Consider the following 16,196-nt stretch of genomic DNA (forward strand, 5'->3'; position numbering starts at 1 on the left):
GACACTGTGGTTTCAAAATGCAGCATGATACGTGGAGCTGGGGAAAAACATTACGCACTAGCAGAAGGGAGAGTTGTTCCATTGTGCAGAGCTCGGAGCGTATCGTGCAGCGGTAGTAATAGGTAGACGCTGGCGTGCACATTGTTATTTTCTTTAATCGAGTGATGGATAATTGAGGTTTTACTGTATTCAAATGTTGCTTAAAAGTTCTGCTATTTCATGTTCGTTTGTACTTAATATGCCTTTGTATGATTCATTATTATTAATAATTTTGTTTTTTTGCTTGTTGTGTGTCTGATGACAATAACCACAGCCAAACACTGTGTATCTACTAGTCAGACATGTGCCGTTTTAAAAGATTTTTGCTCAGTCTACTTTACAACTTGAGCTATTGTAACATTGCACGACTTCTAGTCAAACTTGATGACTGCAGCTGCTGATGTCACCAGGGGAAGTCGGATTATGTGACTAGAATACGCAGAGTACTTCAAAATAGACGACTGTGTGCTGACTTTCCAGCACAGGTTCACATATTGAAAATAGATAGATAGATAGATACTTTATTAATCCCAAGGGGAAATTCATATTCTGTGCTTGACCCTTTTTCTGACAGGCAATATTTTGTTGCGTGACGGAGCTGGTCTCCGTGCAAAGGGTTTATAGGTACGATGACTTCAGCCACAATTTCTGCCCTTTTTTTTTTTTCTTCTTCTTTCTTTCTGTCATTGTGCATAAAAACACAAGATATCAGACAGACAGATCTTTCTTTTATTCGTCAAGTCTAAAACATCTGTGTTTCTTATTCCTTGGAGCTGCGTTATATGCTTGTATTTCTAGCTGAGTGCTCATTGGCTGTCAGCTCTCATGTGTACACGAGCCCAACCTGACGACTGTGACTCTGGATATGTCAGATTGGATTGTCAAAAGTATAGAAATATCAATAAACATCATTTTTTCATGGTTTCAGTTGTATAGCATACATTATGTATGTACTTCCAATTCACTCTGACTTTTGACAGTTGAGCTTAGTAGGCTATCAGTCAGTAAGACTGGAAGGGCAGCCCTGTTTCCAACCACTCATAGGCATTGTAAGATCACAGCTTCAGTGCCATCGGGAGACATCACCAGCATGATTAATTGATAAAGATGGTAGCCAGAGTGGCGTGTGGAAATACTTTCAGCTATATACAGTATGTCAAATGGGGACTGAAAAACACAAGATTCATTTAAGCCTGTATGCAAGATTAGCTACTGTACAATACCAACTGAAGGGGCTAACACAACCAATTTAGCCAAACTCTTGAAAGAGTGACAGGCGAGTCAATACAAGAAATTTTGAGAAGTATCTTATTTCTAAATTACAGAAACAATAAGTATAAATCTGTAAAATTTTGTGTTTGAAGTAGAGATGTGGCATTTATTTTTTTCTACAGGTTAAAACATTTTTTTGTAGTCCGTTAAACGTTTAACGCATAGAGACAGAAGTTTACAATTACTTTTACGTCTAGGAGTTTTATTCAGTGCTGTTCCTTCAGCACTCTTCAGTAGTAGAGCTCCATTGGTCCTTCGATTTAAGTGTTTTTCTGTGACGTGTTACTTTCTTTTATATTGCTATGAGAGATTTTAAAATGATATTTCATCTCATCTACTATATAATTTACTATATAATGTATAACTTTATTGTATACTGTAATGTAAGTTGATACCTTTTAGCACTTCCTCACAGGTGGCGCAGTGGTAGTACTGCTGCTTTGCAGTAAGGAGACTGTGGAAGATTGTGGGTTCGCTTCCCGGTTCCTCCCTGTGTGGATAGCGCTTTGAGTACTGAGAAAAGCGCTACATAAATGTAATTATTATTATTATTATTATTATTACTAATTGCTTAAACAGTGCTGCTACTGCTCCGTGTGCTCATATATTTTCAGCTGTGATTCAGAGTTTTTATTTAGTACGTCAGGGCTCATTTGCAGCCCAACAAAAACATGTCTCACAAGAACTTGAACATGTTGCCATGATAGTCTTTCTTGTAAAAAAAGTTTGGAATTTACAAAGACATTGTAGCTTTCTTAGACAAAAATGCAATATGCACTGATCACATATATGCAAAGCCTTTAAAGATAGATAGATAGATAGATAGATGCTTTATTAATCCCAAGGGGAAATTAAATTCACATTCAAATGGGTTAGTGGTCTATTTGTGTGTTGCTTTTTTGAACAGTTGTTTACAAAATTCAATAATAATGTTGTTCTTTACTTGAATGTTTATTTTAATATTTTATGTACACATTGTTTACAAAAGATCCTAATAACATTTAATGACATTTGTAACATTTCATCATATTAACTCTGTAACAGTATTTGCTTTCATCAATGTAAAAAAAAACTGCTGGTTTAAACTTCTGTAAGCTATAAAAAGTAAGACCTTTACTCTTAAACTTTACAAAAGATTACACTACTAAGTATTTGCATTTAATGATTAAAATTTCTATTATTTGTTTTCATCAATGTAAAGATTTGAATGCATGCAGAACTGCAATTTATTTAAATAATTTTTGAGTTGCATTCTGCAATTTATTTAAATAATTTTTGAGTTGCATTATATACTGTATTGGGTATCAGAAATGGTATCGGACATCCCTAATAGATATAATGGCAGACTGCATGTCATGGGAGCGTGCCTCATCTGTGTCTGACTTGCTAAGATTATGTAAATGAAGTCTGTGACTGACAATTACTGGAAAAGTCAAGTCTGTATCCCTTCTAAAGATATAGACTGGCAGGAGACCATTTGTTTCTTCCCAGCAATTAGTTCTATATTGGGCAGAGATTCAAATATGTTATGATCAGTTGTGACATCAGTGTTGTGGTTATCCTCTGTTCACTTGCACTTTGTGTTCTCCTTTGTATAATTTTTTATGATAAACAGTTTTTACACTTGCCTTTTTTCCATTATTCTGGGTGTGGACAATCAACATGAGGGCTACTCTCCTTTTAGACACATAGTGAATCATGCAGCTTAAGGATGTATCATCTACTTAACAGCATTTTTTAGGAGGAAGTAGTAGTTTTGTTAGTAAGCAATTTTTGTATGATTTTTTTTTTTAATTACTTGAATTAGTCCATAGAATACTTTAAAGTAAACATAGGCTCTAACCTTCTCAACTCTGTAGTGGACTATGTGGGTTGGCAAAATGGATGAATGCTTATTGTCCTTAACTAAAATTCTAAATTTGTATATTACTTTTTTTATTACAGGTTGCGAACACCAAACGGCTTTGCTATTCTGGCAGTAATTTTGGACCAAGAGCCTCAAAATGTAATACACTTTGCAAGTAAGTTAACAACATTTTTTTAAGTCTTTCAGAAAATAGTGGTTTCCAGAATTTTGTCATTTTAATTGGTGAGGATAACAGTTCTTCTTTCGTGGAAAAACTTATTAATACATTGTAATTATTGTAACTGTATTGAAATTATGAATTTTAAAATATGCATTAGAAGTAAACGATGTGTCACACCCCATCAAAAGGAGGTGAAAAGTACTGTTGTTGAGAGAGCTGATAACGAAGAGCGACAGGAAATGCTGATTTCAGTACTCAAATCACCCAAATCAGTAAATGTGCATAACAAGACCAGTAGAGGCACAGACAAACTTCCACAGAATCCACTTTCTGACTGCACGTCTAAATGAATAACTAAAGTCAGTTAACATTATTGTCTAACTGGAAATGCAAACATGCCATGCCAAAATATAGCCTATAACACATAGTATATACATAGACTACCATGCTTATTTAAACTCTGTTTATTGCTGTTACGTCATTAAGTGATGCAGTATTCAGAATGACAGAAAGACAGAATGCAGAAGCACTTCTCAACTGCATGGAGCCAAGTAGCTGCAGTGGTCTGTATGTGTGTGTCTCTTATGTTGTCGCACTCATCACAGTTTACAAATTAATCATTAAGTTTCAGTTACCATTTGCTACTGAGATCCAGAATGGATAACCGCTATTTTATTATTTTCTTTTCTCACAGCATCAATTCTTTGGTTTAGGTTTTTTGGCTCTCTTCCCAAAACCTTGGCTTTTTAAAGTGCATAGACTGGAGGAAATGAGAGTGGTTGTTCTAAGAAAATACAAACCTGCAAATATTCCAGAATTTAAAATACTTCTGGAGTCAGGCATTTTGGATTAGGGATCCTCAACCTGTATGACAGCAATTGTTAACAGCCATTTTCAGTTGTACTATTACAGACACTGTATGTCTGTTTCAGGTTGAAAAAAAAAACCCAAATTAATCAAAGCAAAGTCATATAGAACTGAGATAATGCTATCCTACATTGGAGCTAATCAGAAGTAATAAGCATTTTCTTTGTAAGATGTGAAAAGGGCTAGGAATCCCTAAAGTCAAGTCAATGTAATGCACAAGTGTTGTTGGTAGCATTTAGGCTCAAAATGTAGATTGTAATGCATTCAAAAGAAATTCCAGGAAAAATATTACTAAAATCTTGTGTTCTTAAATTTATTAAAAGACCATTTCTAAGGTTGTGGTGCCCATCAAACTCTGGTCAGGGTCATATTAGTCAAATGTAGAAAGTGTGTGACAATAATCCATCTTCCTAGTAGTAGAAGTTCTGCCATAACGTATTTCAAAACAAAGTGTTTATTTTCCATGAAGTCATAATGAAACTTAAAACATCTTCTATGGATTTGCTGGTCTCTCTTAAGTTGTCAAAACATAGTGCCCTCAGATCCTGCCCTCAGAGTGACACTGGGCAAAAAATAAATTTTACAAATAAAACATGACTGACTGTCTTGAAGTTTATGAAGTGTACCTGGGCGAATCTCCAAAGTTTTGTTGGCCAATAAGTATAAACTGAAGCCATCTGGTTGACATGCACCCTTGTTAGAATAAATTAAAAAAAAAAAACTGCGTTCATACTGGTCAAGCATGATGGCAATATCTTAGAGATTTTAAGGCCAGCTGTCTCTGAATTGAAGTGTAGTTAGGTTTTGCAGCACCAGATTTTCCAAAACTGTCACAAGCAGTTGTATTTTTAGGATGGCTGATGAAACAAGTTAAATTTTCAGAATGGCCAGGTCAAAATGCAAACCTAAAACTCGGCCTAATAAAACAAGCAGGTTATTTTCAAAAACCCACAAGAAGGAGTAGGCCTAAATTCCTCAATGTAGAGCACTCTGAAAGACTAGCTAGTAGCTGCAGGTGATGTCAGATTGCAGTTATTGCTTTGTTGCTCGGCTTATTAACCTGTTATTGAGTGTAAAGGGGGAAATTTCATTTTGACATTGGTTGTTGCATAGAATTCTTTGAAAATGTTGCATTGTTTGTTTATTCAGGTCTCTATTATCTAGTATTATGGATGAAGATCTGAAACATTCGTTGAAAATTCTGCAGTATTTTAGAAAAACATTTTTTTTGCAAATTTAGTATAACAACATATTTTGTATGTTCATCATAATGAGTTAGTAAAGTTAAAGATTACTTGTTTAGCTATGTGATGAGTATGACTTTCTTCAAATAACCTAAAATATTATCAACACACTAAAGAACACTTCAGCTGCATTTTTAATATTTTTTTATGCAACTTTAATTTATAAATGAAGATCAAACTATAGTTATATATGTTATTTCATATACAGCATATCCTGTGGTTTTTATATTTACATAGTATAACTTTACTTTTTAGGTATTTAGTTGGAGTTCTCAATAAAGAAACAGGAAAAATGGAAATTCATGATGCAGAGACATTTATCATGCATCCCGTATTTAAAGGTATGTTCAAGTGTACGTTGATTGGTCTGAGTACACATTACATTTAAATCCTTGCTTACATGACTCCCACAGACAAGTGACAGTAGTATAGCAGCTAAAACGGGCCCTAAATACAACCTTATGTATTTAAAGAAAAATTAGACAGTATTAAAAATGCAACACTCATGCAGTTGTCAGTATGGCTGACTATTGAGTAGTGTAGTGTTCTATGAATAATAACTGTGAGTGTAGTGGTGTGATTAGTTATTGTCCTGTATCATTTCCTGGAATCCAGGATTGGGAAAAACAACTGCATGGTGGTTGATGTCTTTAGCAATACTGTTTGCCTTTTTAAAGCAGTGTGTGTTATTTTTGTCCAGAGCAAGGAGGAGTTGTGTACCAGTAATAACCATAGAAACCAACTATGAAGTGATCACAAGAAGACCCTGGCAGAGTTGCAGTCTGTCACAGGGTTTTTTCATGTGCACATCCATGCCCACACAGGAGCCCATTTGAAATTGTCTGCTAATGTTAACCTGCAGTTTGTTGGAGATATGGGGATAAAACTTGACCATACAGAGCAAAACACAAACAAACACAGGTAGAACAAATTCTGGAGTAGCACATGTCCCCAGTGCACCAACATGCCACACAGTAAAAGAATGAATTGATAAAACTGTCAAAACTGGAACCTAGCCCTTTTAAAAGTCATGAACAAGTTGACGGCATAAACTGCATGTTTATACCTCCTGGAAATGATCAGATGAAGCCTACCATGCCAGGAAGCATAAGACTGCAGTGGCAAAGAGGGGGCAGGAATTCACTAAGTAAATGCACAGAGACACATTAACCAGCTCTCACACACTTTTAAGCTGGAATAAAGCAGATGGTTGTCCTTTCAACCATTAGCAGTCACAAATGATCGCACAAATAGAAATTATATTTAAGTAGCAGCCCCTTTCATATAAACCTGTGTCCACTTTCTTGTTATCTAACGCTTTGTGAATACAATTAATAAGTACTGCTTCTATTTAAACTCCTTCTATAATAAACTGTCCTTTTCCTGCTCTCATTTTGAAATCAGAGAGATGGTGTAAAGTGAAGTTTGTATTTTGTCAAGTTGAAGTCACAGACACTAACTCATAAGAGAAGCAGTTGTTTCAGTAATATTCTGCTTACCTGGCAAATGCTTAAAAAAACTAAAGTTTTTCATAATTAATTACACAGCATTACCTCAGGATCTGAAAATTTATTTTCTCTAATATATATATAAGCCATGTTCAAAGTCATTGTAATTACTCAATAAATCTCTAAAGCTGTGAATAAAAGAATGCTTAACTAAAATAAGAGATCCAGTTAAAAGCAGGTCTTAGTTTGATCAAAATCTCCCAGCAATTGCAGCACTGTACATAATGAATTGAGTAGTCAGGCTGCACAGTGAATGTATGTAGCAACGGGGAAGGAGGCCCCTTTTCATCTTGTATTGATCTTCTGTTTATTTTTTGACCCCACAAAATTTAAAAAGTAAAAAACTTAAAACAACCTGCTCTGTGCATTGCCTTAATTTTATAAATAAATGTTTTTTCCTTCATTTGAGGGCAGAGGTTATAAGGGCAGGTCAGTAGAAGCATACAGATGTGCAAGTGAAAAGATCTGTGACAACAATGTTCAACTGGAACAAGTGACAGATAAAGGCCAGGAGGAAGTTCAATACAATATAGAAACTAAATAAAAACAATGTTTTGATCATTTTGCTTTGAAAAATGTTGCAGCAGGCAAGTGTACATGGAATGTGGAATAGGATACAAACCCATGTCCATTAAACTGTGAGCCAGATGTGTTTACCATTATATCACCATGCTGCCCATCTCTAGCCATAGTTCACATGGGTTTTTCTTTTTTGTTTATTTTGCATTTACCTGAATAATTTCTTTTTAGGTGAAAAAGATTCTCAGGATTCCTCAGAAAGTCCAACCAAAACATACAGAGAGAAGGTATGTATGACTGACGCAACTAAAGTGGAATGGAATAACTAAAAGTAGCTGCAAGTCTGAATTTCTGTTAAATATAGAAAGAATGATTTGAATTGTGGTTTCCAATAATACACATGAGTTAGCCCAACACTTAAGTTTCATTTTAAAACTTGCAAAGATTTATCTGCTCTCGTTTTCTTATCATATTTTGTAAGCTTCATGGCTTATCTAGGGCAGCACGGTGGCACAGTGGTAGCGCTGCTGCCTCACAGTAAGGAGACCTGGGTTCACTTACCTCCCTGCGTGGAGTTTGCATGTTCTCCCCGTGTCTGCGTGGGTTTCCTCCCACAGTCCAAAGACACGCAGGTTTGGTGCATTGGCGATCCTAAATTGTCCCTAGTGTGTGTGTGTGTGTGTGCCCTGCGGTGAGCTGGCACCCTGCCCGGGATTTGTTCCTATCTTGTGCCCTGTGCTGGCTGGGATTGGCTCCAGCAGACCCCCGTGACCCTGTGTTAGGATATAGCGGGTCAATGACTGATTGACTGACTGACTTGGCTTATCCTGTCATAATTCTTTGTTCAATGGGAAGTTAATTGGTTTCAGATTTACACAGTTAACACTGTGTAACATTCAAGTGAATATGATAATTAAATAAGACCTCAAATATATTTGACCAATAAAAATTATTCATAATGTTGAATGTTATTTTGAAGGTAAAAGATAAAGTTTACCGCCAGGATTTGTACGCGTGTTCTAATAGAGAACTATTTTAGATTGGCTGAAGTTTTCTTTAAGGTTTATGTTACAGTGCTGGCAGTTTCATTACTTTCTTGACAGATATTGCCTGTTGCACTTGTTGTTATTGTTATAAAAAGAAAAATGTAAAGGGTATTAGAATTTTTCTGTCAAAATCAAAAGTGACTGTAGCACTTCCAGACAAGTTAGAAAATGTATGCATATGCTGAGGTAGTTAACTGATTTGTAAGTTTGATATTTAAAATTTTTTTGTTACTTCAAGAAGGAATACTCCACCCAAAAAAGATATTTTGTTATATGTTATTTGCTGCAACTGCTATTGCTCTATGTAAAATAATTTTTCTTTCTTTTTTGGGGAAAAAAAACTTACATTTTTTCAGGTTGACTCTCTCATTGAAGCCTTTGGTACAAACAAACAAAAACGATCCTTAAATGCCCGTCGACTGAACCAGGTTGGTGCAGAGACACTACATCATGCTGTGACAGAGGCCGCTGGGAACCTTATTGAGAAAAAAGGCATTTCAGGTAGGATAATACCTGCAAGTAGGACAATAATAAGTAATTGTAGAACACAATGTTTTTGCACAAAGCAGAATTGACAGGCAGTCATTTGAGTAGTGTTTCTAATTGGTTATTTAATATGGAAAAAATTATTTCTTTTTGTACAATACTGAGTAAACATTTATTTGTTTACTTTCTGAGCCTACTTTTTCCACAAATATAAGACAGCTGCAAGGGGTTTCAGTTCATATCAGCAAAAATGACATTTAGAGGAAATATACCACCACCAAAAATCTTAATGTGCATTTCTTTTTTGATGTAAGAAGAAAATGGAGTAAATGGAGATGCTTGATATAGAGGGTTCCCAGGCTGGGTTTCAAAACTATGATCCTGGATCTGTGAGGTATCAAAAACAACCATTGTAGATAGATAGAATTAACTCACCCACTCATTCGCTCTCTTGCTTTCTTTCTTTCTTTGTTTATTTATTTGTCCCAAGAGAGATTTTTGGCTTTTTACAGAAACTCATAAATAGATAGAAAAAGAGGTTAAAAAGTTATTATAACAAACAAATACACAAAACAAATGACTACAAAGAAATAAAATATCTAACTAGTCTAAAGATAAACAAGAACAGTCACAATGTGGCATTACAATGGTGTATTGCCATTGGTATGAAGAAACCCCAGTGGTGTTTCTTGACACACTTCTACTAAACGTACTTTATGATGACATGTCAAATAGTTCTACTTTTAAACTATACTATTTATACAGATGCATAATATTGCCTATGTCTATGCAAAAACTATTTTAATTTTAATCAAAAGTTTCAAATAAAGGTCCCACACAAAAAGGAGTAACAAGCGAGTTCTACAAAAAGTATGTATTTTGAGATTTCATTGATAGTAGTGTTCTGTAATGCTAATTAATAAGTAATGCAAGCAGATATTCTTGGATATTACTTTCTTAATGAGCCTTGAAAAAAAGTTAAGCTATTTAAGTGGTAACTAGGTTACATTAGTGTTATGACTATGGTAACTTGTTTTTTATTCAAGCTGTACAGGTAAACGTTTATGTAAGACCACCTCCTCCTCTGTTTATTTCGGCTGCTCCCGTTAGCGGTTGCCACAGCGGATCTTTGATATATTTCTGTCCTCTGCATCTTGTTCCCATCACCTGCATATCCTCTCTCACCACATCCATAAACCTTCTCTTAGGCCTTCCTCTTTTCCTCTTCCCTGACAGCTCTATCCTTAGCATCCTTCTCCCAATATACTCCGCATCTCTCCTCTGCACATGTCCAAACCAAAGCAATCTCACCTCTCTGACTTTATCTTCCAACCGTCCAACTTGAGCTGACCCTCTTATGTACTCATTTCTAATCCTGCCCATCCTTGTCACACCCAATGCAAATCTTAGCATCTTTAATTCTGCCACCTCCAGCTCTGTCTCCTGCTTTCTGGTCAGTGTCACCGTTTATAACCCATATAACATAGCTGGTCTCACTACCGTCCTGTAGAACTTCTCTTTCACTCTTGCTGATATCTGTCTGTCACAAATCATTACTGACACTCTTCTCCACCCATTCCACCCTGCCTGCACTCTCTTTTTCACCTATTTTCCACAATCCCCATTACTCTGTACTGTTGATCCCAAGTATTTAAACTCATCCACCTTCGCCAACTTTACTCCTTGCATCCTCACCATTCCACTGACCTCCCTCTCATTTACACACATGTATTCTGTCTTGTTCATACTGACCTTCATTCCTCTCCTCTCTAGAGCATATCTCCACCTCTCCAGGGTCTCCTCAATCTGCTCCCTATTCTTGCTACAGATCACAATGTCATGAGCAAACATCATAATCTACGGGGACTCCTGTCTAATCTCGTCTGTGAACCTGTCCATCACCATTGCAAATAAGAAAGGGCTTAGAGCTGATCCCTGATGTAATCCCACCTCCACCTTGAATGCATCCGTCACTCCTACCGCAGACCTCACCACTGTCACACTTCTCTCGTACATATCCTGTACAACTCTTACGTACTTCTCTGCCACTCCCGACTTCCTCATACAATACCACAACTCCTCTCGAGGCACCCTGTCATATGCTTTCTCCAGGTCCACAAAGATGCAATGCAACTCCTTCTGGCCTTCTCTATACTTCTCCATCAACACCCTCAGAGCAAACATTGCATCTGTAGTGCTCTTTCTTGTCATGAAACCATACTGCTGCTCACTAATCATCACCTCACTTCTTAACCTAGCTTCCACTACTGTTTCCCATAACTTCATGCTGTGGCTCATCAATTTTATCCCCCTGTAATTACTACAATCCTGGACATCCCCCTTATTCTTAAATATCAGCACCAGTACATCTCTTCTCCACTCCTCAGGCATCCTCTCACTTTCCAAGATTCCATTAAACAATCTGGTTAAAATCTCCACTGCCATCTCTGCTAAACACCTCTATGCTTCCACAAGTATGTCATCTGGACCAACAGCTTTTCCATTCTTCATCCTCTTCATAGTTGTCCTTACTTCCTCCTTGCTAATCCATTACACTTCCTGATTCACTATCTCCACATCATCCAACCTCTTCTCTCTCTAGTGCTCTTCATTCATCAGCCTCTCAAAGTACTCTTTCCATCTGCTCAACACACTCTTCTCGCTTGTGAGTATGTTTCCATCTTTATCCTTTATCACCCTAACCTGCTGCACAACTTTCCCAGCTCGGTCCCTCTGTCTAGCCAATCGGTACGGGTCCTTTTCTCCCTCTTCAGTGTCCAGCCTCTCATACAACTCATCATATGCTTTTTCTTTAGTCTTCGCCACCTCTCTCTTCACCTTGCGCCTTATCTCCTTGTACTCTTGTCTACTTTCTGCATCTCTCTTGACTATCCCACTTCTTCTTTGTCATCCTCTTCCTCTGTATACTCTCCTGTATTTCCTCATTCCACCACCAGGTTTCCTTTTCCTCCTTCCTCTGTCCAGATGTCACACCAAGCACCCTTCTTGCTGTCACCCTTACTACATCTGCTGTAGTTTCTCAACTGTCTGGTAACTCTTCACTACCACCCAGTGCCTGTCTCACCTTTTCCCTAAACTCAACCTTGCAGTCTTCCTTTTTCAACTTCCACCATTTGATCCTTGGCTCTGCCCTCACTCTCTTCCTCTTCTTGATCCCCAAAGTCATCCTACAGACCACTATCTTATGCTGCTTAACTATACTTTCCCCTGCCACTACTTTGCTGTCTTCAATCTCCTTCAGATTGACTCTTCTGCATAGGATGTAATCTACCTGTGTGCATCTTCCTCCACTCTTGTACGTCACCCTATGTTCCTCCCTCTTCTTAAAATACATATTCACCACAGCCATGTCCATCCTTTGTCAAAATCCACTATCCTCTGACCTTCTTCATTCCTCTCCTTGACACCATACCTACCCATCACCTCCTCGTCTCCTCTGTTCCCTTCACCAACATGTCCATTGAAATCCATTCCAATCACCACTTTCTGTCCCTTGGGTACACTGTTCATCACTTCATCCAACTCACTCCAAAAATCTTCTTTCTCATCCATTGCACACCCAACTTGCGGGAGATATGCACTAACAACATTCATCATCACACCTGCAATTTCCAGCTTCATAATCATTACTCTGTCTGACATTCTTTTCACCTCCAGAACACTCTTGACATACTGTTCCTTCATAATAGCCCCTACTCCATTTTTCCTCCTATCCACATCATGATAGAACAATTTGAATCCATCTCCGATCCACCTGGCCTTACTCCCCTTCCATTTAGTCTCTTGCACGCACAATATATCAACCTTCCTTCTCTCCATCATATCTGCTAACTCTCTCCTCTTACCAGTCATACTGCCAATATTCAAAGCTCCTACCCTCAGTTCCACTCTCTTTACCTTCCTTCTGCCTCCGGACACGTCTCCCCCCTCTTCTTCTCCTTCTTCTTCGGCCAACAGTAGCCCAATTTCCGCCAGCACCCTGTTGACTAAAAGTACTGGTGGCAGTCGTTGTTAACCCGGGGCTGACCGATCTGGTGTGGAAATTTGTATTGTTGTCCGCATATTGATTTGGCAAAATTTTACACCGGATGCCCTTCCTGATGTAACCCTTCCCATTTATCCGGGCTTGGGATGGGCACGAAAAAACACACTGGTTTGTGCATCCCCTGTGGCTGGGTTGTTTATGTAAGACCACCATTTGTGAAAAATAGGTTACAGTAATGCAGGCTTAAGAAATGTAAATAATAAAAGTCTTTGTCTGATTATTGAATAGAAAACATTATTTGAAAGCAGTCATTATTTTCCAACCTGTCATTATATTTTCTTCTTTTTTGGTACATTTTGTTTATCTGTATGTACTTTTTGAAGCTTTGGAGGATGAAATTGCAAAGGCAGACAACCAAGAAGCCTCAAGTTATATTCCACCTTGCTACGAAAATGCAGAAAAGCTGAAAGATGTATACAGCCTGGATGAAAGTATCCTTTGTATGTGCAGAGCAATTATTTCAATCTGTAAAGTTAATACCATGTACATTTCATTACTTAAAGCACAAATTGCACCCAAAATGAATGAACATCAGAGGTTGTCTTGAGAGAAACTGGTTAAATAGACACAAGATATTTGGATCCCAAGCTTTGTAGACCTGTACCTGTTTTTACCAAGCATCTCAAGAGTAAGAAAATGGGTCTAATTGGCTCAAAAATCTCATAATGATACAAACTTGTACCTACTCTTAAGTATAGGTGTAAAATCATTACCTTTTCTTATTAAGGAAGCTATTTGTAACTTCACCAGGATTTAGGAGCGCTCATGAGATATCCTAACATGCTAGGAGCTCCTTGAAGATGTTATTCAGGCAGTGATTGGCATGCGCATCCCGGGAATGGTGGAATGTTTTGGAAACGCTGTACAACAATGAACTCGTAATAATATTCATAAGAAAGGTTGTACATTACATGATCACTCCATCTCAATGAAGTAGCCATGCACTGTTTGCCAAAATAAGTTTTTTTTTAATGCTACTTGTAAAATGCAGCTTTGTAATAGCAATAATCTGGATATATAAGAACCAAATGTTGCTCGAATTTTGCACCAACCTTTAAACACCCTTACAACATGTGAGGTAATAAAGTTTATCCAATCTACTAAGCAAAGTTATACATTTCTCCATGACTCCATGTGAGGTAATGTTAAAGCAATGCTGCATTCATGAAAATTGGCACACACATAAAGATCATTTTCCCAAATGAGGATAAGCATGCATATGTGAATCTCAAGCAATATCATAGTATCAATGCACAGGTGGTCATGATTGCAAACTGTATTGTATAGCCAGTATATTACTTTGAAGATAGGTGGGGCTGGATGGGTGATTGATAGCGAAATGTCACACAGGTACACTGAGGCTTAGGAAGAGAGGATAAATAGAGCCTCGCAGAAGATAAGATGGGATCACAGAGAGAGGCATGGCATGCCATAGTAGTACATTGGAAGAGTGAACATGACATAGTCTCAGAATAACTGTTAATTACAAGGCGCTTTCCATGGCCATTACAGTAGGAAGGTGATTCTTCTGAAAATACACCTGTGGATCATAAACATGCCCATTATTGAGCTTTACTCTCATTAACTGTTTTGTGTTTTGGTATTTCCATCTCTGTGCTCATTACAGTATTGTTCTTGCAATATCCTACCTTAATAAGTTTTCATTTTTCTTCTTTTAATATTATTATTATCTTTCTGGTGAAGCCATAGATTTAGTTTCAGAAAACTATAAAGTGTCACAATTATTTCCAAGGGAACTACAAAACATCTTCATCAGTACCACTTTATGACTTGGGCCACCATAAAATCATGAGATCATTCCTTCTCAGACACAAACTCTTAGTCAGCAGAACACTTTATAAATAATTCTCATGTTCTACTCAAAGGTGGAACAAGTTCTTATTCTGGTCTGACGTTTAATACATTTCCTAGGAGTAAATCTGAGACACTTGATAATACAGCCCCAGGTCTTTTTTGTGCTTTTTACTTCTTTAAATGAGCCAGTTCCAGAGTGCATGAAGACAGTGAATTTTTCTTACCTTTTCCAAGTTCCAGTGTAATGGGTATAGTATCTTTCCTAAGTATTCAGTACCCTTTAAAACTTTTCAGACATTGCATATGTTGTTACAATTTTTTTTATTTTTATTGCAAACTTGTCAGCTCAGCAGACAACAGCATTTCAATATTAAAGTTTTGTATTTTTGAAGTCAAATTTATTTCTTCACGAACACAGTATATATACATTTTCCATGCAGACTTATGCTTTAATGTTAAGTGCTTTCAACAACTTTAAAAAATATATCTTGTACCCTGACATTTTACAATATGGTGGGTAATAAGCACAGAAAAAAAGCTTGAAAATGCGCCATCCATTTTTCAAGCCAAGACAGTTGCTGAGTATCGATTCGCACCTTCTGTGTTTCTGGTGCATGTTTGTGACCACTAAAGAGATCTGGAAATAATAATTTTCTTACATATTCCTGGTACTATTTTCATCATTGTAAGGATATGTTTTCTATTTGCTTATGTCAGTTCTCAGTTAAATACAGAAGTAAATCAAAACAAAACCATCCACGTGGAACAAAAAGTTTACTTTGATTTTGTCTTTTGATGGGAAATCACCCCTAGGAAGACTGTTGGCTAAGCTGTCACACATGGCACGTCATCGTTTAAAATGGCTGAATGTAATAATATTACTTGTTTTTTTTTCTTTCAAAAATGACATGTATAAAATGTTTTACAATTTGTGTGTAACTGCAAGATGTGAATAAGTACTTGACAACAGTCTTAGCTTGAAAAATGGGCATATATGATAAGTTTTTATTATTTTCCTCTGTGCTCCATAGCCTCCATTGTAAAGCGCCAGTGTGGGCAAATGTATATATATCATGTTTGTGAAGAAATTACTTTGACTTAATACCAAACTTAACCTTTAAGTATGTTGTTTCTCAGTGTGTGCTGAATTGAAAAAGTGATGCATGTTTGCATTTATAATAATAAGTAAAATCTGTACCATGTAATAGTAATTAAAACCTGTAACATGTAACAAAGCACAAAATCAATGCTGAAGAAAGAAATATCTTGTGAAGTGTACAGGTATGCGCAAATATTCATAATTATAT

General features: G+C 36.9%; 2 protein-coding genes across 2 annotated transcripts in view; both read left to right on the forward strand.

The window, feature by feature from the left end:
- The window catches only part of LOC114654912 (baculoviral IAP repeat-containing protein 1-like), an 828,238-nt gene that overhangs the window by 614,038 nt on the left and 198,004 nt on the right, over window positions 1-16,196 (forward strand). The gene's annotated exons all lie outside the window — the stretch shown is intronic.
- Window positions 1-16,196, forward strand: part of polr1e (RNA polymerase I subunit E) — a 53,748-nt gene that overhangs the window by 20,446 nt on the left and 17,106 nt on the right. Inside the window, exons 3-7 of the mRNA XM_028805774.2 lie at window positions 3,256-3,332; window positions 5,705-5,790; window positions 7,708-7,763; window positions 8,879-9,023; window positions 13,398-13,505. Of these exons, the coding sequence (XP_028661607.2) occupies window positions 3,256-3,332; window positions 5,705-5,790; window positions 7,708-7,763; window positions 8,879-9,023; window positions 13,398-13,505 (472 nt within the window). The remainder of the gene's footprint in view (window positions 1-3,255; window positions 3,333-5,704; window positions 5,791-7,707; window positions 7,764-8,878; window positions 9,024-13,397; window positions 13,506-16,196) is intronic.

The sequence above is a fragment of the Erpetoichthys calabaricus genome, chromosome 7 (assembly GCF_900747795.2).
Source record: "Erpetoichthys calabaricus chromosome 7, fErpCal1.3, whole genome shotgun sequence".
NCBI classification, from domain to species: domain Eukaryota; kingdom Metazoa; phylum Chordata; class Cladistia; order Polypteriformes; family Polypteridae; genus Erpetoichthys; species Erpetoichthys calabaricus.